Source organism: Drosophila erecta, unplaced genomic scaffold (assembly GCF_003286155.1).
Source record: "Drosophila erecta strain 14021-0224.00,06,07 unplaced genomic scaffold, DereRS2 tig00000092-arrow-pilon, whole genome shotgun sequence".
Lineage (NCBI taxonomy): Eukaryota > Metazoa > Arthropoda > Insecta > Diptera > Drosophilidae > Drosophila > Drosophila erecta.
The window spans coordinates 7,363,573-7,389,445 of record NW_020825207.1 but is presented as its reverse complement, the minus strand read 5'-3'; the positions used below and the strand labels follow the sequence as shown (position 1 = coordinate 7,389,445).

Sequence of the window (25,873 nt, the reverse complement as noted above, 5' to 3'; positions counted from 1 at the left end):
AATTATGCACATTGCACACTGCGTATATGTTTGGGCCTGGCCCAGACAGACGTTTCAGCCCCCCTTTGCCCACATTTTAATTGGCCAACAAACTGCGTTTAATTGGCTTAGATCCATGCCCCACAGCCAGCATTTTTAGTTGCCTGCAGCAGCATAAAGCTACAGTCGAAATTGGGCAACGACTACATAACAAGCGAGTTGAAATTAAGATTTAAGTGCAGTATAACCGCACATTCGTTTATAAAATATATGAAGGTTTTTTCCATTTTCAGGTGGCTTTTGTAAAGATCATGAGCATTGTCTGCTTTGTGGGTTAAGGAGGTCCCACTGTAATTCCATTTGCTTGGCTACACATGTCCGGGGAATCTCTTATTCGGTTGCCGGTTTCTTTTCCATCACTCGTGGCTGCCAGGCCACATTTGGATGTCAGCCAGGAGACTTATCGCAGCATGAGGACCAGGAGCAGCAGCAGCAGCAGTAGCAGCAGCAACAATCGCAGCTGGCACTGCTTAAGGAGCATAAAGCAGGTGAGGCGGGCGGAAAAGGAAGGCAGCCAGAACTTCATTTCCGTATTGCATCAGCATCGAGTTCATGCATAGATGTGTGCGTTTGCGATGATTAAGTGGATCGAGTGACTGAGGTAACTGCAAGCAGCTGGAGGCCCAGGACCCAATAGAGTGGATAATGTAGGCAAATAAAACAGGTGGATGCCTATCGGCCTGCAAGCACGAGTATTTGGCTTAAGTTGGAGCTTTAAAGGCTTCCCCAGCCACCGAAAACGAACCAAAACATGTAAATTTGTCTTGACTTGGGTGGAATTCCATTAACAGCTTGCCCAACAATTTTGCTGCATGCACTTTACTTGCACATATTTTATGCAATGTTCAGTTTACATGTCTGGCGAAATTTGCTTCAATTAATTGCAAGAATTTCCTTTGGTCTCTCGTAGTCAAAGCTCCTGTTTGCTGCCGTACTTTTAAGATATTTTTAATTGAAGCTTTTGGCAAAGGGTTACTTTAGCACTTTGCAGAAGATTAATGCATGTTTGTGCGTAAAATGAAAAATGCAGCTTTAAAACAGAACAGTTTACTTTTTGTGAAGAGAAAATTCAACTAATATATTGCTTGGGGCCAAAGGAAATTAGAGCCTCAAATATTTCAAATATATTGTTAGGTTTTATAATATTGGATTTGCATGCAGTTCGGTGAACCTATTTATTTTTACGGTATCTAAGGTATCTTCACAGGTTTTTTAGATAATCAGATTTAGGAGACACACTGCTGCAGCTTACATAAAAGCATATATGTTTACAAATTGAATTCTGTTGGGTGATGCCATTGCAGAAGTTTTCGTTTCCTGTTCTTCGGCGCAATAAGAAAACGTCGCTTTCATTTTCTGCATACTATTTTTCTTAGCATACTTCTTGGGGCATCTCAACGCGCTGCATCTGTGTATGTAGTGTGTGTATGTAGTGTGTGTGTGTGGGTGTGTGTGAGCGTGTGGGTGGGCGTGGCAAGCGGGTTGAAAGTTTCAAGCTGTGCAAAGGCAGCTGCATACATAAAATGTAGTTCTCTGTTGGCCAGGCTAAAAGTTGCACTCAGTGACACCCAAAACACTCAACATCCAAAATACGAGAAAAAAAAACAGAGAAATGTGAAAAAGGCGAACTCCTTCGAAGACAAACACCAAATTAACTTATGCAAGTAGCTAAAAGAGACATGAACACAGAGATAAAAATGAGAAAATAAGTAAAAAATTGTATGTAAATGCTCGACATCAACTTCCTCCTACAACTTTCGTTGATTAAAAATTAACAAACGTCGGAAAGTGCAAAATTAAGCAAACAAAACACGAAAGACGTACAACATGGCGTATGCGCATGCAGTTGACTTCACTTTTAATTTCCATAAATAACTCCGAATCTCCACTGAATTGTGGCGCCGGTCGAAAAACGTACAAAACTCTATGAAAATCGGAAAACAAGACTTCTGCCCCTAACACGTAGAAATATTTAAAAATTTAAGCACGCTCGCCGATACGCAAACAATTTTACCCTTTGCGGTTTTTGGCTTATGACAATTAAGCAAAAACAGCAACAAATCGCTAAACCAATTTCGAACCGAATTCATTTTACCCATATTACTTTTTGTTTTTTTTCTCGTTGTCATATATTTTATATGCGACGTTAGGACGTGTTTTTGCACAGAAATTTATCGATCTAAACTTGTTGACCAGCGTTAATTAAGTGCGATTGCAGGAGCGTTGTGGGATTGGTTTTTTGTGGGCTTATGCGATGATGTGTAAATGCGCGGGTTGCACTGTACTTTGGCGTTGTTTTTGGATTAGCGAAAATTCAAATAAATGATTTTATGGGGGGAATGGAAAGTGAGCTTCTAAACATGCAAGTGTGACCGATGAAAAATTCACGGATTCCACTATTTATTTATTTTAGTTTTTCTGTGCTGTGCAAATAGAAATACCTTGGGAATTTTCGATTTTGGTTCAAATTAGTTTTTATTTTCATTACAAAAATTTATTCAAACACGTTTAAGAGTCAAAATGAAATACTTTTGAGCTTCTAAAGCTCTTATATGCGATTAAATTCGCAATGATTCCTTAAGAACCTCTTCAGCTTAATCGGCAGCAATTTGGCTCTTGGCGTTCATTCATCTTATAACGTCATTTGCCATGACTTCAAACTTTAAGCTGACGATGATGTCATTATTGTTGGCAAACTTCGGAGCTGTCGCTACAACGCAAATGAAAATGTAAAAAAAACAACTGCCGAAGTTATGAAGCTGCTTTGACAAATTCGAAAAAACAAGCAAAACGAAAAGAGCCAAAAATATTCAGCAAAGACAAACAAGTTTCGACGGCGTCCAAAAAGAGAAGCTAACTTTAATTTTGTTTGATTTCAGTTTATTCAGTTTATTCAGTATCTTTGTGTATGCTTTATTCAACGATAGGCGCAGCAGGCCAATATAGACAAGCAAATGTAACAGAAAGCAAATAAATGCCAAATAAATATTTATTCGCAGGAGTTTGCACAAATTGAAAGCCCTGCGGGCTACTTGTTTGTTTATTTGTCATTTCTTTATTTTGGGTTAATCGATACTTGTTGTGTCAAATGGCGTGCCAGAATGTTTCTCATTTCGTTGAGATGATAACAACCTTAAATAAAAGTGCAAAATTGCCTGTTGCCCCTAAGAGCGCAGTGCCCATACAGATACTAAATAACACAGCCATGAACCAGCCCTACAGTAGCTAGATACATAGATACAAATGCTGACAAGATACATATAGTTTTCCAATTTAATGGACGAATTAAAGTGCCTCAGACTGTCATACGCAAGCATTTAATTGAGTAAATTTCCTTTGCCATATTTCTTATCAATTTGTAATCCAAATCCCGAGCTATTCATCAAGCTAAAAACAACTCAGCTAGAATACTTTCATGACAACAAAAAACGGAATAAGAATAAAGCCAAACAAAGTCCAAATGAGACAACAAACACAAACATTTAACAGATGCTTAGGCTTTAGTGCTCGTTTTTTTCCACACACACAATTGGGCTCATTAATTAATTTTAATTAGCTAACGCTCAGAGCTTACAAACGCATCATAAGTATAATTATAATTTCGTAAAGGGAAGTGTCGAGTTTGGGCAAGAAATAATTTCAACGCTCGTTCATGATTAAAAATAATTCGGTGACGTCACAGAGAAGCGGCTACGTTTTGGAGGTCAGTGCTACGTATATACTCGATTTACTTTTTTCGCCGTCTTTACGTTTTTCCTTCGCTTGGCTGACTCTCTGGTGGTGACGTCATGGAAGTTCACATATTTTCTCGCAGCGTGTCAGCTAGAGAATTCAAAACTCTCCAGCGCTCTCATTCTCATTCCGATTCTCAGGGGCAAAATAAAACACTGTTTGCCGGCTATTTTTGCATTTGAAAATAAAAGTTGGCCAAAAGGGAAAATTTCTTTACCACTTTTAAGAGCTTATTTATTATTATGACTGTGGGAGCGCTACAGAAGCGGTCCAGTAAACTCAATGTCAATAAATATTTCACTTATGACAAGTTGACACTACGCCAAGCCGTTTTCCACCACCTACCACCCACCCACCAGGGTAATGGAATGTAGTGGTGCTACTACCAGCCGTATTTCATAATTTTGGACAAGTCACTGGGCCATAATTGACCCGCTGCTGATCGATAAGCTGGAGTGACACATTGTGCATACGAACTGTGGGCCAAATGGCACGGAACTGATGATATGTGGGCGTTCATTGTGGTCGATTTTCATGTGGCGCAATCCCTATTAAGGGCCATTCATATACATATGCGGCCAGCCAAAGTGGAACAAATCATAATGAAAATGTGTGGCGAACGGGCGGAAAAGTGTAATGATGCCGAAGGGAAATTGGCCTTAAGCAATCTTCAATAATATGGACACTGGATACTTTCCAAAGTTTTCAGATCTCACAAAATATTCCCTAAAAGCTTAACACCTTCTTCTGTCTTACGTTGAAACTCAGTCCATTTATTTTTGTACTACCATTTCTAATTTCGTACCACTTGCCGTTCATTAACCTTGGGCAACTCAATGAAGATCTCATTGAAGATTGGAATGCATCGCTGGGATTCCACCAAAAGGTACAGTGCAGCTCCCTTCAGTAGAACATTATACGTTGAATGCTAGAACACAAACACGTGTTTCCTAAACATATTGTAAAATATATATTTTTATATATATTTCATATATATTTTTAAGAACTTTACAGAAAAGTTAAACGAAATTCAAGGAAGTTGTTTTCAGTTAGTTGAGTTGGGTAGTTGGGTGCGTTCGAGGCGATTTCTATTTAGAGCTCCAGAGGCACAAACAGCTGTACATAGTAAAGCCGAGCAACACTTACGAATGCGATTGGGAGTGGGAATGGGAATGGGAAGACGAATGTGGTGGAAGGCGAAACAACAATAATAATAAAGCCAAAAGGTGAGAGCGGAAAAAAAATAGAGAGCGCAGCGCCACATTCGTGTTGTATTTGGTTTTTTATGACCGCTGCTGCCGCCGACGACGACTAATTTTGTCGATGATAGCCGTTCGTTTCGTTTCGAAGCAGTTTCAGTCAATTTTTAGTCGTCAAAGCAAGCGGACGTACAAGCAAAACATTCAGCTCCAAGCGTCTGGAAAATATTGAAAGAGACTTGAGAGGATTACGTACTTAAGAACTAGCAACTTGCACCTCGCACCGCGCAAACAAACAAAAGTATTGCAAAAATGACAGCACGCCGCGTCACAATGAACACACGCGTCTCGCGCGCCTCCACCTCCACGCCGGTGGGCGGGGCATCCACCTCCTCAAGGGTGGGCGCCACATCGCCCACCTCGCCCACCCGCACCAGCCGGCTGCAGGAGAAGGAGGAGCTGCAGCACCTGAACGATCGCCTGGCCTGCTACATCGATCGCATGCGCAACCTGGAGAACGAGAACAGCCGCCTCACCCAGGAACTGAATCTCGCCCAGGACACCGTCAACAGGGAGACCTCCAATCTGAAGGCGGTCTATGAGAAGGAGCTGGCCGCCGCCCGCAAGCTGCTCGATGAGACGGCCAAGGAGAAGGCCAAGCTGGAGATCGATATCAAGCGTCTCTGGGAGGAGAACGACGACTTGAAGCCGAGGTAAGGCTCTAAGACAGCGCGTTCGGAATTGGTAACAGCGTATTATCAGCCAGTGATGTCATATGTACGAGTATATACGCATGCGGGGCAACTGAACCGAGGCACAGGCAGAAAATGCGGGTAACTTTCTCAAGAAAAGGAGGCATCAATAATGCAGAGCGCGGAAAAGCAATAGTACAGCCAGTCGTGATTTCTGGCATTATTCAATTTTATTCATTTTTGTTGTTGTCAAAGTTGCTTGTCAAAGTTGTGAAATCGATTTTGGGAACAAGGAAATTTTAAAGCTAGCTAGAACTTTAGTTTCAGCTAGCTTTTCAAAATCAATATTTTGTTTTACTATTCATAATGGTATTATAATAACAAATGTAATGCAAGTCAATTTCACATTTCATACTACTGTATGTTTGAGATATATTACTCCGTTTAGCGAACTTAGGTTTGTTGGTTATTTTCTCTATATGTACGGAGCGACAGAGATAGATAGAAAACGGGGCGAGAGAGCGAGCGAGGCCGATGATGTCATGCCAAAAGCACATTTTGAAAGCCACGCACATGGGAACTCTCTCGACTCTTTCGGTGTTGTTTATTTTTTGCATTTACACTTCCAGAATTCTCTGGGCATTTGTAGGCAAATGCTTAGTTCCCAGACAATGGGTAAGCAACAATGATAGGAAATCAAATGACAAGAACCAAAATACCGGCTTAAATCTCAAAGAAGGTTACAAGACTATGATGTCATGGCACCCAGTTACAGATCCATTTGTAATACCAGTTTCTGGTGTGATGTCAAGCAAATGTTTGGTTGCTTAGGTTTTCCATTTGCGAGATTTCCGTTTCGCGTCGTTTGCGTTATCAGGCAATATTTATTTTTGGTATTTATTGCGCGATGAGGCCCAAAGCTCTTTTAATTCATAATAGCCACATTTTTTTGTTTGTGTTTTGCAACGTGTTAACGAAGTTGAGAGTTTGGCTAAAAGACACGGTGCCTAAATGTTGGGTAAACTTGATTTTTCAGTTACTTAAGGCGTGCCTTAACGTGGAGAAACGCACCGGAATAACACAGGAAATTGTATTTGATTAGATACGATAAGATTGCAGCAGAGTTATGTGAATAGATATAAGATTTGTCTTTTGTTGAGTTTCCATTTTTCTTCTACTATATTTTTTTTTGTATTTTCTGGCTGTGCTTAATTATTTTTAATTTTTTTATAGAATTTAAATAGCCAAGTATATTTCTATTTTGCTTCTTTGGTGACAATAGCATACATACAAACAAATTAGGTCAGCGGAAGGAATTGGGGAGCAAAAATGGAACTTTAACACGCACACACAAAACGCACAAAAAATTGTGGAAATAAGGAAAATCTAGAACGCAAACAAAACAACCTTGAATCTATTTTGTTTGTATTGCCCCATTTCTACACAGCTCTTCTTGATTAGCTACCAAAACTGTTTACATTTTCTCGTTGCAACAGCAAAAACCGAAAGAAAAACGCTAAAACAAAATAGAAGATTTGGAATCCATAAAAGTAAGGTTTCAAAAATAATCAAAACAAGCGCCATAGAAGGCGGCAAACTATATACATAATTTAAATAACATTTTTATTGAACACAAGGCATGCAAAGTCAATTATCCATAGTTGAAATCATGACAATTGTTATAAGGAATATATTAAAACGTGCCGACCACGCGAGTCGCCGATTGACGACCAAAATGGCTATCCGAAAATATGCACGGATTATTTGTGGAATTTTCGTAGCTACTTTTTTATAGCGAGATTGTTTTTGGCTAAATAGAATTTCAAATACAAAAAATAAAAAGCTTTGAACTGATAGCGCCCATAAATCACAGGGGCGCAGAGGGGAACTGGTCAGAAATAGCCGGGCTACTTTATGCTAATGGCATGTGACGACTTCTCCCAAGGCAAACAAAAACCTCGAAACGTTTAAGTATTTGAGTCTTTTATGCAGGATCGATGAACGAGTTTCCAAGCGACTATAACATTTAAATAAATAAAATGAATAATACATTTGCGATATAAAGAGAGCGGTTTAGCTTTCGCAAACAAATGTGAGTCGCAATGTGACTCAGTTATTATTATATAGATAAGTGACGTCATTCAATAGCACATGTAGATAAAAGTCGAAATTGCTTTTACGAACCGTCTAAGGGATTACTCAGACCAGGGTATTGATTTATGATTAATTTAATTTTATTATCTTTGTAATAAAAGATTATGCATTTAAAACAACTTCCATTTTCCATTTAAGACTCGACAAAAAGACGAAGGAGGCAACTGTGGCCGAGAACAATGCCCGCCTGTATGAGACTCGCTACAACGACGTGAATGGCAAGTACAACCAGTCCTTGGCCGATCGCAAGAAGTTCGAGGATCAGGCCAAGGAGCTGGCTTTGGAGAACGAGCGCCTGCGCCGCCAACTGGATGATCTTCGCAAGCAGCTGGAGGCGGAGACGCTGGCCCGCGTCGATCTGGAGAACCAGAACCAGAGCCTGCGCGAGGAGCTGGCCTTCAAGGATCAGGTGCACACCCAGGAGCTCACCGAGACCCGATCCCGTCGCCAGATCGAGATCAGCGAGATCGATGGCAGACTGTCGCGCCAATACGAGGCCAAGCTGCAGCAATCGCTCCAGGAACTCCGTGATCAGTACGAGGGTCAAATGCGTGCCAATCGCGAGGAGATCGAGCTGCTGTACGACAATGAGATCCAGAACCTGAAGGCTGCCGCCAATAGGGCTGCCCAGGGATCCGCTCATGCCACCGAGGAAGTTCGTCTCATGCGCACCAAGATCGACGGCTTGAACGCCAAGCTGCAGGATCTGGAGAACACCAATGCTGGCTTGAATGTGAGTAGTGCAATTCGCAGTTTCGAGTTCCATTTGTGATTTTAATATTCCCTTTTGCATCTATTGCACTAGGCTCGCATTCGGGAGTTGGAGAACCTTTTGGACACGGAGCGCCAGCGCCACAACCAGTACATCGCCTCCTTGGAGGCCGAACTGCAGCGCATGCGCGACGAGATGGCCCACCAGCTGCAGGAGTACCAGGATCTGATGGACATCAAGGTGTCGTTGGATCTCGAGATTGCCGCTTACGACAAGTTGCTGTGCGGCGAGGAGCGTCGTCTGAACATCGAGTCGCCCGGACGTCCCGCTGCCGATTCCGGAATCTCCAGCAATGGCAGCCACTTGACCGCCAGTGCCAGTTCCCGATCCGGCAGGGTCACGCCCAGTGGCCGTCGCTCGGCTACACCTGGCATCTCTGGTTCCAGCGCCGTGAAGCGTCGCCGCACCGTGATCGATGAGAGCGAGGATCGCACGCTGTCCGAGTACTCGGTGAATGCCGCCGCCAAGGGAGATCTGGAGATCATCGAAGCGGACGTGGAGGGTCGCTTCATCAAGCTGCACAACAAGGGAACCGAGGAGATCAATCTGACGGGCTGGCAGCTAACCCGCATTGCCGGCGATGAGGAGCTGGCCTTCAAGTTCTCGCGTGGATCGAAGGTGCTCGGCGGTGCCAGTGTCACCATTTGGTCCGTCGATGCCGGAACCGCACATGATCCACCCAACAACCTGGTGATGAAGAAGAAGTGGCCGGTGGCCAACTCGATGCGTTCGGTGCTGGCCAATGCCGACAAAGAGGTGAGAGTCTTGTCCATATACAACACATGCGGCACTTGCGACATCTGCCGCCACTGCAGACACCTCGAGTTCGTGCTCGACCAGTACGATATGCTACACAGATCTGAACATTTCGACTATCATTTACGATATATATTTTGCCTTTCAGGATGTTGCCAGCTACGACCGTGTCCGTGCTAACGTTTCCAGCCACACCTCGCGGCATCGCAGCAGCGGCACGCCCAGCACGGGCTTTACCCTCGGTTCCGGAGCTGGCTCCACTGGCGTGAGGAGTCTCTTCTCCCTGCTCTTCTAGGCGGGACTTCAATTTCGAATCGGACTGGCTCGGCTTGATTCCCAGGCCCAGCCCCCACCCCCAACTCACCGCAGAGACTCACAGACTCCGAGCTGCACATTCACAACACACAGATCTGTTCTACATACATATATGGTAGCCATCTACCTATCACATATCAAGCTTAATGTGAAACAAGCTTATGTACAACAATGAAGCCTTGTTCAACTCTAAATGTTAAATGTTTAAGTGCCCTTAGTTGATGTCTTTGACTCTATGCGTCTCCTATGTTTAAGTAAGTTTTTTCACGCTCTACACTCTCTGTAATTTATGATGAGAACATGCATTTTGGTAAAAATACAAAAATAAACAAAAATAAATGTTACAAGAAAGTTGGCTGGAAAATCAATTAATGGGATTTCGCGGCGCGGTCAGTTGGGTTGATATCTTTTTGCCAGGAGGAAGCCAAATCGGCTTAGGCCAGAGTAGATGGATTTGCGCGTGGAAAACTTCTTGAGATGCTGTCGCGGCATTTTGCACTATCTGGGGTCCAGCACCAGGTCATAATGGACAGGTAAGTGGGGGAAATTAACTACAAGAAGTCGGGGGCAGGTGCAGCTGGGAGCAAGACTGTGGGCTAAAACCGAACGAGGTCAACGAAAAACTTTCGCAACTTTACAACTTGAAAATAAATTAGGTTGGATCACGGGGAAAGGTCGAGCAAACTGAAGCAAAAGTTTTTAATGGAGCAAATATACAGCTTGGGGCAGTTGTAGAAATACTATTTAACAATTCTAGGGCCGCCATTCGAACTAATAAGGACTCGGCAGTTTTGGATACAAAAATAATGCCTATAAATAAATATGTGCAACCATAGTTAGTTATGCTTTACATGCTAGAATCCCTAAGCGTCCCACTGTTCCATCCACTGCATCCTTTAGTTTACTCCACAGGAATTAGCATTGTCAAGAAGCATTGTGAAGAAGATCCTTTCACTGGCGTCGCCAAAGCCAAATTGCGTTATCTATTGCCCAGCCATTTCGCGCAGTGCATGAGCAGCCACTAAGGCAACTTAGCGGCGCTTGAGTGAGTGCACGATTCAATGGAATGAATGCCAGAGAAAGGCGGCGGAGAAAGGTGAAAGCGGCTGAGACGGCTGAGAAGGCTGAGAAGCGTAGGCGGGCAGACAGTTGACTTCAAAGTAGTTTTCCTTCGCAAAGTTTTTTTCCTCCTCGGCGCACGTTTGCATGCGCATAATAGGATTAGTCAAAGTAATAAGTTGTTTTTCTTCCTCCACTTTCAGCTGCTGATGCTACCTAGATTCCTGCCGCTCGCAGGACCTGGTTTTTGCTGGATTGCTGCTGCCGTTCCCGCCCAGGTGCGTGGGTGTGGCCAGTGGCAGTGCTTTCGAATGCACGCCTCGCTGAGACAAAGCAGACGCGGCAGACAGGCGAGGAGAAAGTTTCTTTCTTTTGCCATCTGCCTGCGAGTATGCAACATATTATGTTGCATGAAAACCAAAGCCACAAAGCCAGAAAAAAAAGTAAATAAAACGCCAGAAACAAAGTGTGTTAAGTCTGCATGGGAAAAACATGAGATGAATCTATCCAGCTAACAATTGAAATCCTTATCTGGTGCATAACAGAAATCAATGAAAAATATGTCGGTATCACAGGCTTGAGTTTCCTGATGATTAATATTTTCCACAGTGACCTTATTGCTAAGAAATATTTCAAAATGTTGGTGGCGTCTCTTCTACTTTTCCACAGTGCACACTAGTATGCAGAACATTTCGAGCCCAACCTAAACTTTTGGCTTATTGTGGTTTATTTAGTTGTTTTGTGAATTTTTCTGACCATTTTCGAACTTTTACCAGCTTCCGCTTTGCGTCTCCCTGTGCAACTTGAGTGCACGGCACACATCCTTATCGGTCACATCCATTCGGCCCCAAATCACACACACTCGAGCACACAAAGAGACTTTTGGGGCTTAGGCCAAGATTTTGGGGCCACTGTGGGCCGAGAGTAAGTTCGGTAAGTGGACTTTGAGTGACCTTTTTGTGGGGATTCTGTGGGCATGGCCAATCGGCTCCCGAGCTGGCCCACACAGATTGGTCTACTGGTTGCCGGGTTGGTTAGTCGAAAGTTCAACACACAATAAAATTATGCAAATCTTGGGATCAGCCGCCAACGATTTCCATTCATCCAACTGCATACGCATACACACACAAACATTCAGCGGCCTACGCACTTAGTTTCCTTTCGAAGGATGTTGCCAAAGTTCGCTTGTGGTCTTACTTTGGGTTCAATTTTTGATTTATTAATTGAAATAATTGGGAATGCCGGAGAAGGGTCTGGGATTGAGTGCTAATGTGTCGAAGGAATTTATTTGTGCTAAGTGGAATATTCTGGGTATTAAATCATTGAATGTGAGCTAAAAAGCTTACTTAGGATTGTTCAACGCTGTGCTTGTATCAAACTTATCACAATAAAAACGAAATAATTTATTACCTGTAGTGACCTAACAATTTATCAAGAGTTCCAATAACACCTAATTGATTTAATTAAGACAAGCCACTTTATTACATAATTTACGTTATATGACATCATTTAGGTCAAGAGTGGCGCTATTCACTGTCTAATAAAGGGTATGGCCATCGAAAGCAGAGCAACACTCAGGATGAGATTCGGGATGTGTGTGGCTGATGTGCGTGGCTGAAGCGTCTAACAACCCAAATAACTGCTTAATTTGTTTTTCCTGCGACCCGACCCATGGAAAACCCCTACTGATATTCACCTTTGCTGTTTGCTTGCACAGCAGCAACAATAATAGCAGCAACAGCAGGCGATGGGGGTAAACAAAGGCGGCTGACCCGAACCCAAAACTCAAACTTGAACCCAAAAAAACCAGAAAACCCCCTTAAAACCGTCAGCTGGCTGTTAGTTTGTTGACTTTAATGGACCAGTTTTATGGTAGAGGAGCGAGTGGCAAAAGGATACCCCGGAAAACTGACATCGCCTGGTCACATGCGGTTCAACGCCCAGAATGAGCAGATTTTCCAACAAGGCCAGTTGAGGCAGCCAAAATTATTTGCCACTTTTTCGTAGCTCTGGGCTTTAGAGGGTTAAGAGCGTTCTGGGCTTGTTTATGCCTAAATCAATTTGCCGCATGAACGGGTCTTAAGTGTAAACGAAGGGTAAGGATTCCCCCAAAGACCCCCCCCCCTCACACACACACACACTTCCCCCCGAACTCCGTTCCATTCATATTCATACGTGTCCCGGACTAAAGGATTATTAGGAACTTTCCGCTCCAAAAGTGAGACGTGAGTGGCCAACCTTAGGGCGATGTATGCGCTATGGGGAGCGGCAAAAAAATGTGCAAAATTAATAATAACAAATTATAAAGGCATTTCCCGCAGAGACCACACCCCTGAGAAAGAGGAATTTATTCTGTTTATAAATATTCTGGAATTGTTTTACCCAGGGCAACGAAACGCACAAACACACAAAACAAATATTTGGGCCATCTCAGGAACTCATATGCATATTAAAGCCGCAAAAGAGGCGGCTGAAAGTGGAGAATGCAGCTATCCACAAGGATAGACATTATGTTTGACCCTTGTGGAGCTGCATTCCCGGCCATATGCAAAATGTGGGTCAAATAAGCCAGAAAGGATTGTGCACACGGCCATTACGTGATGCACGTGCCACACCTCAGCAGGTGGGCGTGGTGCGATGTCTCTGCCTGCGCTTTTTCCCCATTCCCATTCCCACCCCCATTCCCGCCTCTTCCACCCTGTCGAAAATGCCACAATTCATCTTTTTAATCGCGACCCGTAAATCAAAATGTGCGCCGCAAAAATGCAGGCCAAACGTAAAGCTCGTGCACAACCAATTTCTGATGTATACTTTGTGGCGCAATTTAAGTTTAACAGCGAAATTATAGAGGGAATAGTCAAAGATGTCTACTCACTAATTGCTCTCAAAGGATTTCATAAACGCGAATCACGCATATATATGTATTTCAAATAACATGATATAAATAAATGTGTCAACTATATATTTAAAAGACAACAACTCTTAAAATTGATTAAGCAGTATTCATTTGAAAGCGATTTTGTTAATTATGGATATCGTCATAAATCTGCAACGAGATGTCTGTGGGCAGCGGGTCGATCAAAACCCAATTAACTTTGGTTGCTTAACGAACCAGCATCTGCCCCTCACACCGGCCAATAATAATTATTGGAGAGAGCAGGCCAAATTAGTTGGCCAAGTGTGGGCAGCGGAGAGTGGGACTGGACTGCTTTCACCTTCCGTTACATAAATCAAACTAAACTCTCTATGCGTGTCCTTTGTTGACCATGTTCTGGTCGATTGTGGACCGAGTCGTTAATTGCCTTGGCAAACGCCCGCCGCCCTCGTCCTTTAGTCCTTTCGTCCTTTTGGAGGCGGTCACAAGGTACAGCAAAAATATTTGTGTTTAATTTGGTTACACACATTTTGGTTGCTGTAACTGCAAATTGATTATTACTAGCCAAAACGCAGGCAAATGAACGAGGCCAGCGGGGTCAGGGGGAGGGGGTGGGGTATCAGAAGTGGAGAATCCTGGCAATGGAGCCGCAATCTGAACAACTCTCGGCTCCCCATTTCCCTTGCCGCTCCATTGGGCTGCGGTTTTTGTGAACGAGCGGAGCGACAGACACGACGACATTGCATGTTGTCGGTCGTCATGGGTTAACATGGCTAGGTTGCTGGTGCAAGGGTGTGCGCTCACTGAGAGAAAACATAGGTTAGAACATTAAATAATTCAGCGTAATTTAAAATGGGTAGGAAGGACATTAAAATCCTCTGAAGGTAACCCGAAATTACCCTATAAACACTATAATCTTACATCTGGGCAGGATTTCCCGAAGTTCCTTGCACATTAGTTACATAAATAAGACATAAACATTTAACATTTGCAAGACTTGGCATTACAAATTTCTAATTAGAATGGCTTTGGTTTCGATATTTTAGTTTCTGTTTGCGTACTATTCTTTCTCACTGATGGAGCATGCAAAAGATTCGCCACAATCGCGAATCTGGATGCGAACTGGGAGTCGTCTCCGGTTTCAGTTGGCGGGGCAGCTTCAGTTTGCCCCGCTCCCCACGATGATTACACAAAATTGAATGCCGTGCATCCTTGCCGTGAATGTGTCTACATCTCCGCATCTCTGCATCTCTGCTCCGTCCCTGGCTGTGTGTCAATTTGAGTGTTGAAAAGTGGTCTCCAGTGGCGGCGGTTTAGTTTGCTTTTCGCGTCTGCCCCCCCGGAAAACGCAACCCGCCCTTTTGCCATTTTGCTCCTCTGGTCTCCTACAATGTATGTATGAGAATCGCGAATTTCTGCCTGCCATTTGTGTGCAGATAACTTTGTTGTTCGCTGTTTGTTGTTCTCCGCTTGCATGCCCGAGAATGTGGGGAATGCGTGTGTTTTATTTATACGCACCCACCCACTGCCACCCCACTCATTTTGCCACACCGAACTTTAGGCATTCGGTCGGCGTTTTGGGGCAAATGTATTCCAGACTCAAATTCAATGGCTACGGAAAAGTTTTGCTTCTTAGGGTTCAAATGTATCTGGCGGATACACTTCGGCGGCCTGGATAGTAGTTTTCAAATGCGAATCAGCCATCGATATTTCAAGAACGTATCGACTTCACTATTTTAAAGAGCAATATTTTTGAAAAACTGGATCTTTGGTAAAGTAGAGGATCTTATAAGTAAAAAGAAGGTCAGAAATATCTATTCTATCTATCTATCTATCTATCTATCTATCTATCTATCTATCTATCTATCTATCTATCTATCTATCTATCTATCTATCTATCTATCTATCTATCTATCTATCTATCTATCTATTCTTAGGGCCAAAATAGCCACCGTTATTTTCAAACTGCTTGCCCCAATACGACACAAAGGAATGTATTTTTGAAAGTTATATTCACACATCGTAAATACAAATAAAAGCCAAGTTCGGTCCGCTTAATTACAGCACGCAGTGTACCGAAGTCCGAAACACGAGACCAAGTTGTTGCATAGTTCCATCGACCAAGTTGCAAGTTGCCGGGTATACGATGCCCAAAACCCCACCTCAGAGTCGCTAAGTAGAGCAAAGAACATACTCGTTACTTGTTCCTTGTCGATTGAGCGAACCAACAAAAGCCGCAACAACTTGCCAACTAAGTTCGAGTTGCTATTTGAAAACCTCCGAGCCACAGTTCACCTCACCCTCGCAGCCCGTCAAAGTTCCATCATCATCCTGCTAGCCAAGTTATCAGCCGCAAATAGGCGGCGTGTACACATGCAAATGTTACCCGGGAGAAACTTAGCACTCACCTCGAATGTTGTAAAGACGATTTTCTCAATGGAACCGAAGTAGCGTTCCCACAGGACCTGCGTCTGCTGGCGGAGGGCGAAGATGCGTTCCGCCGGTATGGAGCGCACGATGTCGGGCACCTATATATGCGGGAGAAATGGGAAAAGAGAAGAGAGGAGCGGGGATTAGCGGTTGGTATACCCAGGGCAGGCGTAATCCCAGCCTAATAGATGCAGCTCATCCCGGCACCGGAGCAACAATGCATTAATTTAGAATGCACAGCTTAATTGGCTAAAGGGTTACGGCCACCCACAGGTGCCATTCATCATAATTGCAGGGCAGGAGTGTTGGCTGCCCCACTAAATTCCAACGCCATAAAGAGTTTGCCTAGCCAGTGGGTTAGAGTCGAGTTGAGTCGAGTCGAGTCGTGTTGCGAGTCCGTGCTCAAGTTTCCTGCTCAAGTTAACTTAATTAATTGCATTTCCTGCCAATAAACTACAAAGGCAAACATGCCAATGGACGGGGAAGTGCAAGGGGAAAAAGAAGGAGCAGCAGGAGCTGGAAAAGCAGCTGGGCAGAGGTGGAGTTGGAGGTGGGCGGTGAAATCCCAATGGGCAGGCCAATTGGCAAACATTGCGCCAAGACTTTGTCGCGAATGAAGTGCGACAGCAGTGGAAAGAAAGTTCACAGAGAACAAATATCACGTCGAAGTTTCTGCAAAGTATGCTAGACAAAATTACTTGATTCCTTCGAATCAGTGAAAATCTATGTTTTATATAGTCAGCGGGTGCAAAGATTTAGCTTTTTATTTTTCGTAGTCCATGTAGACTTAAGGAACTAATTTTGTCACAAAAATGTCGGTGCTCTTTTCTCTGTGTGCAACAGCAGCAGTTGAAGGCGCAAGAGCATGAAGAAAAGGACACTGGCAGGCAAACAAATGAAGCAGGACACGCGCACAGGGAAGGAGTGTCCAAGGGCTTTCAGTGCGGCGTTACATGAAAAGGTGCGGACACTGGGACAAAGAGCTGCGAACCACTCACCTGGCTCTGATTGGGAAATCTTTGCCGCAAACAGAGGCTACCAGTGGACTAAGCGCTCCTTCTAATGGAGCAGCCAAAGCTGAGCCGTTAAGACTTGAGGCGGATTCCTGGTCTTGGTGTCTTTCGATTCATTTTACAAGGCATTATCACCGGGGTTCTCTTATTAGTTTTGTCAACAGCGATACGTAGTTATAAGATTTCACATTTGAGCTTCAAAACATGGCATACGTTAACTACAAAATTTATTTTCAAAGTTTATTTTTTATCATGTAGCTTTCAGGACAAAGACATTTCAGGATTTCGGAGTCCCGGCGAACAGGTGCACAAATCTTGCTACCTCGTTACACAATATTCATCAACGGCAAATGGCCAGACATTTAAAGAGGCCAATAAAAAGTGCAACAAATATTTGTGACGCCGTAAAGTGACAGCTCTCTGGGCCGTTTTCCAAGGGGTGCTACACCTACCAGCCAGCCAAACAAGCGGCGCACATAAACAATGAAAACTTTACTCTTTTTAGACAGGGCCGAAATGAAATCGCTTTGACCAAACGACTCCAAAAAGTGGCACACGAACTACCTATCAATATTTCATATATATACATATATGCGGCCATATACACCCATCCAGAGATATCAATAAATATATATGAACCGGCTTACCTGCAGCAGGAGGCGCTCATCGGCCCAAATGGCGGCCTGCTTCCAATCGATTTTCGATTCAAACGGCAACACCCAGGCATTGGACAATAGTACGGGAATGCAACCAGCCTGCAAGGCTTCAAGGAATCTGCAAAAAAAGGGGCACGAACGTACGAAAAAATATGAAAAAATGGCATTGTGAAATGTAAAATGAAAATTGTTTTTTATGCTTTTCACCCATTTTTTATTACGTTTTTATTTCTTTCTTTTTTGGTTTTTCCCTCTGTTTTTTGAGGCGTTTTTGTTTGTGCTTACCTAAAGGAACCCAAACGACGTCCGCGCGGCACCAAGCAGAAAGTGGAATTTTGCAGTAAGGTCTCGTAGTCGTATCTGCAATGGAGGAGGAAAAGGGAGAGGGAATGAGTGAGAAAGAGCGGGCAGAACATGTAAATTAGTGTGAGCCATGGCATTGCTTAATGGGATTCTGGAGCAATTAATTGAACAAAGGTGCCCGGCGACGAAAATGTGACCCCAAGGAGATGCAGTCATCCCATTGGGAACTTAAGGGCATTACGATATGATAATGGATGGTGTGGACAGATATGGTGTGTTAACGAATTCGGTTATCAAGGAAATCAAATTTGCAAATGGGTGTGAAAGAGTTAAAGAGTAAAAACTTCCCTAAAATGCAATAAAGTGTTTAGTTCCTGAATTCGGTAGCAGACAGATTCCTCAGCTTTAATTTTGCACGACTCAGGTTCGTTTAGCTCACATTTAAGTAATTATCTTTCCGGTTAGGGGACTTACTTTCCTTCAGACTCCATTTCTCTTAATTTTTATAAGTTACTTTCCTCTACGCCGCGTCTTATTCCTGCTGCTTAGCATTTGAAACGCTTCTATTCAACTCGTTTTGCTCTGCTCTTTGATATTCAACGAAACTTCTGTCATTCCAGCTTCGGGTTCAACAGGGCGTATTCTTAACATTTGCTCACATTACTCATACGCCACGTTATCCGACTACGCAATGTGCTGAAAATTGTAATGTGAAAGAAGTTCGCTTTAGGCGAAGACCACAGTGCGCGTTTGTGGGGCCATTACAATCTTTAATTCCAAAATCAAAGCCACGAAATGCATCAAACAGCCATAATACGTATACGCCATGTACGCCAAACATTGAATCAGGTGTGTGTGTGTAGGTGTAGGATGTATATTGTCCGCTGGGGTCGGTGGCTTAGTTGGGCGGGAATTAGGTGCTCTTGCAGTTGGACAGAGGGAACGGTGTGCTGGCAGTTTACAAGTTAAGTTGCGCGTAAAATTACATGTAGTTGGTCATGTTCTGCCCTCCAGTCAACGTGCACAACCATCCCTATCATCCTTTCTTGCCATCCAGCCCCTCCCGGAAATCCCGACCCCTCATCATGTGACTCCCCTAAATGGTCAGCAATTTGAGCTCGGTACATTCGCGTTTTAAAAGCTGAATCAGCAAAAAAATTTATTAGGAAACTGCATGCGCAGCTTTTTGGACATTGACAACGCACCCACAGCTAGAGGGAGCTGGGTATAGAGCATTAGAAAGAGAAAGAGAGAGAGAGCCTGCAAAGTCCCAGTCTTTGCTATGAATAATCTTGAGCAAACAACATAAATTGCATGTTGGCTTGCTTCTGACATTTTGGCGAGAGTTGAAAAATTACACTGCCAAATGCATAGGCAGGCCACCAAAGAGGTTGGGTGAACTCTGATGGTAAAGTTCATAATATTGCGCAATGCACCCTCAAGCAGTTTGAAGAAATTAAATAACTCATTGTTTAAGCTAGAATAATGCAAAGTATAAATTAGATTTAAAGCTTTTAATAGCCACATATGTACAGTCATTTCAAGCTGAAAATACTCTAAAATTGCGTGTGTTAAAGTTACTCTCCTATTCCTTAAGTTGTTTCAAATTACCCATTATGTGCTTGAATTTGCCTGGTCTGTAGGAGGGAACAAAAAACAGGAAGCATTTTTATTGCATTAATTTTATGCAAGCGCATTCTTATTCTGCCGCCTTTGTGAGGGGGCGTGGTTTTTGGCCTAACTAATTAGAGAACATTATGCATACAAGACTTGGTTATACATTCGACTACATATGTCGGAACATTTGCAGCTCCTCATGCAGGTCACTGCACTAGTTTATATCTATATATACTCACTAATATGTATAAATGTGTGTTGTATGGAGTGTGGAAAGCCGCTTTTCGACATTTGCTCTTCGCTTGTTAGCTACTTGCTTAAGCAATTAAGAGCCGCCAACATGCAATGTTGTATTTGTTGCACTTGTTTAGACATCAGCTCAGTTCGTCCTGCGATCCCTTCAACTCTTCTCAGCCAACTTTAATTAAATGATTTTTAGCTTTCAGCCAAGTTGGGCGAACAGTTCGTTTCTGTTTGGTTCGGTTCGGTTCAGCTAAGTTCGGTTGGGTTGTTTTGGCCCGGTTGTGGATGCACCCCAACAGCATGTGAGCAAAACTTTTACTATTTACACGCGTTTGTTGTTATAAGTTGTTGCTGGTTCTGTTCTGTTTCTAAAACAGAGATGTTTATGCCAATGGCAGTGTGCCTAGTTAAGCTGGAAAAGCAAAAACACGCTACTTCATTAGGCACAATACAGATGGCCAAGAATTAATGCACAAAATGAGGCAGTTATTATTATAGCTCTCGATTATTCTTCATTTTTATTTTCATGGCTGCCTAACAGCTCTTTATCACGAGTTCCCTTTACCATTTATTAGACAGGGAAAAAATTTGCAAAAGTTCGTCAACTTGCTTCAAGTTGCGTGCTATATTCAAAGAGTTATTTATTTTTTTAACTTTCATTGCAACAGTTTATAACTTGCGTATTTTATAACTTAGGCAACAAGTTGCAGATTTTATTGCCTTTTTCCGTGCCTTTAAAAACTTTCTTTGATGTCACTTAAAGGCTAAATGTGCAGCAACAATTAGTATTGCTGCCAACTTTCAGTTTTAGTGGAAGTTACAATGGCGGTGCAAATGGAGCTCCTTGAAATGAACAATTCCTTATTAAAAGTTTGCAATATACATATGTTTATTTCTGTACATTTTCTTTTACTTTAACGGTCGATGTTTTTAATGCAGCAATTAAAAGCGTTAGCCACAATAAATTCTTATTTAATAAAGCACTTTGTTTTTAATATAGATTTTATAGGTTGCAAAGTTTGTCACTCAAAAATTTCAAATGAAAAGGCAATTTAATGAACCACTCTGGGAAATCAATAAAATTATGAGTTTCTTTTATATTGCGTTTCTTTCACAGCAACGGCAAACTTTGTTCAATAAGAATTTCAGCACATATTCTGCAATTACTTAGTCAGAGTTAAATTGCCCCAATGTCCCACCTGTTGCCAGCATTTGCCACCGGAGATTCAGGTGGAGTTTGGGACCACTGAAGGTGGAAAGCCACAAAATAAGTCACTTCAGTTCATGTCAATTGCTTGAGCCTAGGCCAGCAGAAAATTAACATAAGCAACTGGGTGGAGGCGGTAACCCACTAAGCTCGCAGCAGGCATATAATTTAAGTGGTTTCCAGCTGTCAAAGGTTGCCCTCCTGCTGCCGTTGGTTTCATTTTCCTGGGCTTTGTGGATACGTTTCTTTTTCCCGCTGCTGTTTGTTGTTCGGGGAATTCTGGTTCTAGGGCTGATTGAGTGACTGACAAACTGACTGACTGGCGGCGGTGGGGAATGAGGTTGTGATTTCCCATTTAGTCTCATCATTGGGGCTTTGCCTTTGACAGGTGGAGCATCTACTTTTTGCTTCGCCCTACTCCTGCAGCGTAATTCACCTTTTGTAGTTTTCCGCATATCGGTTCTCGAGTTCTTTTGGGTGAGTTTTTTTCCTCTCGGCAAGCACTTATGTATCGCTCTTTTGTATTTCAGATTGTGCCTTGTCATTTCTGCTTTTTGCCAAGAGCTCTTCTAACTTGGCTTCGGTGGCGTATGCGCAACATTTAGTTAATTGCCAAATGTAAACTATACGAAACTGCCTGTCAGCTGCAGCAGAATGCAAAATTAATTAAAAATATCCTAAAAACAGCAAAAAAACAAAAAACCCCATCATAAAAAGCCGAGCAGAGCTGCGGGGTAAAAATATACAACTATAATTGAGCAAAAAAAAGTGGGCAAAATGTCAAGACCAAGTACCAAGTTGGCAAAAAGTTTTCGCGAAAGACGTAGGAGAGTCTACGATGAATTTTAATGAACATTAAATTTTTCAAAAACAGCATTTAGAATAAAGACAATTTGGAAATCATTTCGAATGCGGGGAAAGTCCTCACGAAACGGACAGCGAGCAAAGAACAGAAAATCGAACAAAAAAAGGCAGAAGAAAAAAGACATCCAGTCATACGCATCAAAATAGGGAAAAAAGTGGGTAAAAACGCAGCTGCAAAAGTTGCCATTGTTTGGCCAAAAAGCAGTAGAAGCCATGGCAAAAAGTTGATAAGAAGGAGCAGAGCAGCAGCAGCAAGCAAATGAGTACAGAGAAAAAATGGAATTCATTTTCTTTTATTAATAATACTAATAATAAAATGAGGGTACAAAACTAATATTTTGCTTAATTGTGGGTGGTTAAATTTTTTATGTAGCTATTATGTAGCTAATTGTTTTGCTTACATGAGTATATTAAAACGTAGTTTCTACGAATAATATATACAACTCTGAGTGTTAGGTTTAAATTATTTGAATTTATTTCACATAATATTTTCTTGCTCTGCACGAGCATAAAAGAAAGTGGAGAAGGCAGCGAAACATTAAACATGGCGCATTAGTTACAAGTGCAAAGCTCGCATCAAGCGTTGTCGAGAGACCGCCGAAGTCTCTGTTTTAGCCCCCATCCTTTTGGCCAAGCTGCTTGCCATCCAAGCCGGCCCCCATCCCTTGGCCATTCTCCTGGCCATTTCGCTGGCTTTGTGTGTGACCATCGGGGTAGTCGCTTGTCGCCAGCTTGTGATAATGGCTCATAATGAAAGCAGCAGAAGCATAACCGCATGAAGACGCCGTGCAATTGCGAATGCAGCTCACACAAAATGCGTGCGGGAGTTGCGAGGCAAGAGGAAAATGCTTTCTTTCTTCTGCATTGGGGGTGTGTTCGGCAAAATGCATAAAAAACAAATGCATTTACGATTATTACAAAAACTGAAAGACACTAGAAACGGGCGGTAACCATAAGTAAAGGTAAAATAAAACTAAACGAGCGTACAGAGATACAGTAACATGTCGCCTAGCACTTGGTTTAATAACTAAATAAATAACATATTTTGAGTTATTTTTCAGCTTTTCAAATTTAATCAAGTAGCCTAAAATGATTTAAGAATGAAAAGAAAGTTTATTGGATATTTAATTAAATCGTTGGCATATCGTTGCCGAAATTAAAAGTACCTTCTAGCAGAGTCTGGTTATTATTTTCAGAGCTCATGGGAGGTCCTTATGCCCAGGACATTACAGCAATGGCCGGCAATTACTTGGCACGTTTTTTGGGGCAACTCACACACACACACACACCTACATACCCATACATATATATAATAGCAAAGGGGAAATAGAAGAAAGTACTCAAAGAAATTGCCATTGCAGAACTGAGCAGCCTTCGCTGGCTACTGGCTCTTCCTTGGCCAAGGAGCCGGCGTCTTCTGCTCCTCCTGCTTTTGCAAGTGTGTCGCCTTTTTAAAGTGATTTATGTGGAAATCTGAGATTAACGTGGAAAGTGGCAACCGGGTGGAGGGAGCGAGTGGGAAGAGGAAAGGAAGAGCTCCTCGAACAGGTGCAATGGCAGGTGCACCTTGCACCGAACTGAAGTTTTCACTCGCCCTCCTTTCGTCCTGCATGTTGTTGATAATGATGATGCTGGCATGAAAATTTATTACTTGGGAAATTACATTATGAAAAATGCATAAAGCCGGATCCAAAGGGAGATGAAGTGGGGGCAAGCAGGCATTGGGGTCCTTTAATGAGTTGCGATTCCTCGTTTTCATATGTTTAAATTAGTTTGCATGTTCGACGAGTTGCAGCATTTCAAATTAAGTTTAATGGGGTCAAAGAGGATGCGCTGAAGACTCCTTACTTAAAACGGATAAAAGTAACGTTAATCTGATATATAACATGTAGATATTTAACATATAAAAGAAGCAGGAAGTTAAAGAAAGAGGGTTTTAGGATTCGCTATTTTATATTGTAATAGAGCTTTAAGATGCAGTAAAATATTAACCTAAGATGTAAAAGAATATCCCCCACATATTTCATAGATGTAACTAGACATTTCACACACTTTTAAAAACTTACTTTTGCAACTAGCTTCCAAATATGTTTTGCTATTGCCAGTAAACTCATAAATATAATTTACATTTATTTTCCAATCACCTGTCACTATCATATGTAAATGTAAATGTTTGGAAACGCCACACTGAGTTTCCCCAGAGACCTTGAACTCCCGAAGAGCTGCCTTGTAAAGTTGCATACCAACTCATAAGCAACCACATACGCACATCAACATACTGGCAAATAAACTGCGTATTGAAAAATTGAAAGCCAAAAGAACTTTATAAATTGTTAAGCTCAAATTAAAGGGCCACAAAAAGCTGAAAGTTGCCTCGGGACAACCTTGAGGCACTAGGGTGGCTACGTGGGGCTGCAACAGTTGGCGTGGCCAGGCAGCAACGTGGCGTATACGTAATTTCGTCGCGTCTGCTGTTAGCGGCAACGAAAAAAACAAAAAAAAAAAAAAACAAGAGGCACCAAAACACCAAAAAGAAAATAAGGAACAAGTTTTACTTCCAAGGACATTTACATGGCGTCTCATTATTTGCCACAGTTGCTACTTTCAGCTGACTTCAAAAATAGGCAAAAGTCTGACAAACAGGCAAAACCGCATGTCCGCACACTGAGAGAATATCCAATAATAGAAACAATAAACATTTTAAAAATGTTACTATTGACATTACTTATTAGTAATTTAACAAGAAATTTAAGATAAATTACAAGAATAGCGTGTAAATATATGCATTATATATGAATGGACATAGCTTATTTTGTCATTATAAACGCATAAAAAGTATCCCAAGTTGTGCCAACCGCAGAGCCGAAAAAGTTCGAAAAACTGGATAAAATCGTTGACCTCGTGTCAGAAGCAACGAAGTGAAAAAATAGATTTAATGTCATGTGGCCTGACTCTACCCATCATCATCACCATTATCCTGATCTGCGGCGGCCAAACAGCCCATCAAGCCAAGTCCTTCGTTTTCCGCGACTGTAATGCATATGGTGCATGACATCGTCATCGACGGAAAAAGCCATTGACGCCTTAGGCTCATTACAACAGCAACAAAGGAAGCCCAAAAAGGCCAAAAAGACCGCAAAACGTCAGCGAGAAAAAAATTTCATTAAAAGCAGCTCAAGGTTTTTGAATGCAGTTGAAAAAGTTTATTTCGAAGTCACAGGCTGTGGTAAAGTTGAAGTAATAAGCAAACTTTTTAATGGATTTTGTGTTGCAGAATACGGCTGTATATTTAACATATACTTGTATATGTATATTTTTATATGTGCTAAATTTGGGAGTTGCAGCAATTAACTATAATGGCCTTTGAATTGCCTAAGTTATGTATTCTTAATATTATGTATAAATTCATAAAAGCAAATTAAAGCATTAAAATAGTATAAATATATATTATTTTTTGTAAACATTTGCTTTTTTTGTTTGAAGCCACTGCAGCTTAATAAATTCAAAACATATTCAAGCCTGGTAAATATGTATAAAATTCATTGAAAAATTCCTCTATTTCCGAATAGCCATGATTTGATGCTCCGTTGACCAACAGATAAATGAGAAAACTTTACCAAGTCATTGTGGAATTGAATGGATTTCGGCTTTTGGCCTTACATTTGCTGGAGATTCCCCCTCTTTATTACCTTCATCACTATGTATACCAATGGAGGCAACAACAACAATGCGCATTTTGCATATTAATGCCAGGGAAAACTCATCAAAAATACAGAAGCTCAACTCACCCAAAAGAAGTTAGGCGTCCAGGCGCATTCACGAACTCTTAGAGATTTTGCGCAAAAAAAAAATCGCTGATGCTATTCAAGGGTATTATGCAATTTTCTAGAAATATATATATATACATTCTTGCACATATATTGTTGGAGCCAACACATGTAGAGCGC

General features: G+C 42.1%; 2 protein-coding genes across 3 annotated transcripts in view; one reads left to right on the top strand and one right to left on the bottom strand.

Moving 5' to 3' along the window:
• LOC6549168 (exostosin-1) overlaps positions 1-25,873 on the bottom strand; it is a 60,788-nt gene that overhangs the window by 4,661 nt on the left and 30,254 nt on the right. Inside the window, exons 3-5 of the mRNA XM_001975582.3 lie at positions 17,978-18,052; positions 17,684-17,810; positions 16,002-16,121 (exon numbers count right to left, since the gene is read on the bottom strand). Coding sequence (XP_001975618.1) covers positions 16,002-16,121; positions 17,684-17,810; positions 17,978-18,052 — 322 coding nt within the window. The remainder of the gene's footprint in view (positions 1-16,001; positions 16,122-17,683; positions 17,811-17,977; positions 18,053-25,873) is intronic.
• LOC6549169 (lamin-C) lies at positions 5,065-10,010 on the top strand. 2 transcript variants are annotated; one of them, XM_015156898.2, is made up of 4 exons: positions 5,065-5,683; positions 7,955-8,549; positions 8,622-9,427; positions 9,493-9,613. In XM_015156898.2, the coding sequence occupies exons 1-4, from the start codon at positions 5,283-5,285 to the stop codon at positions 9,611-9,613; spliced, it is 1,923 nt and encodes a 640-aa protein (XP_015012384.1). In that variant the 5' UTR covers positions 5,065-5,282. The 2 variants fall into 2 exon arrangements, with proteins under 2 accessions (XP_015012384.1, XP_001975619.2); XM_001975583.3 differs by having other exon boundaries at positions 5,066-5,683; positions 8,622-9,344; positions 9,493-10,010.

What these genes read in the sequence shown, in the direction of transcription:
- LOC6549169 (XM_015156898.2), top strand. Translation starts at nt 5,283, where the DNA reads ATGACAGCACGCCGCGTCACAATGAACACACGCGTCTCGCGCGCCTCC. An exon ending in AACGACGACTTGAAGCCGAG is followed by an intron (nt 5,684 to 7,954) that starts GTAAGGCTCTAA and finishes TTTCCATTTAAG; the next exon opens with ACTCGACAAAAAGACGAAGG. An exon ending in ACACCAATGCTGGCTTGAAT is followed by an intron (nt 8,550 to 8,621) that starts GTGAGTAGTGCA and finishes CTATTGCACTAG; the next exon opens with GCTCGCATTCGGGAGTTGGA.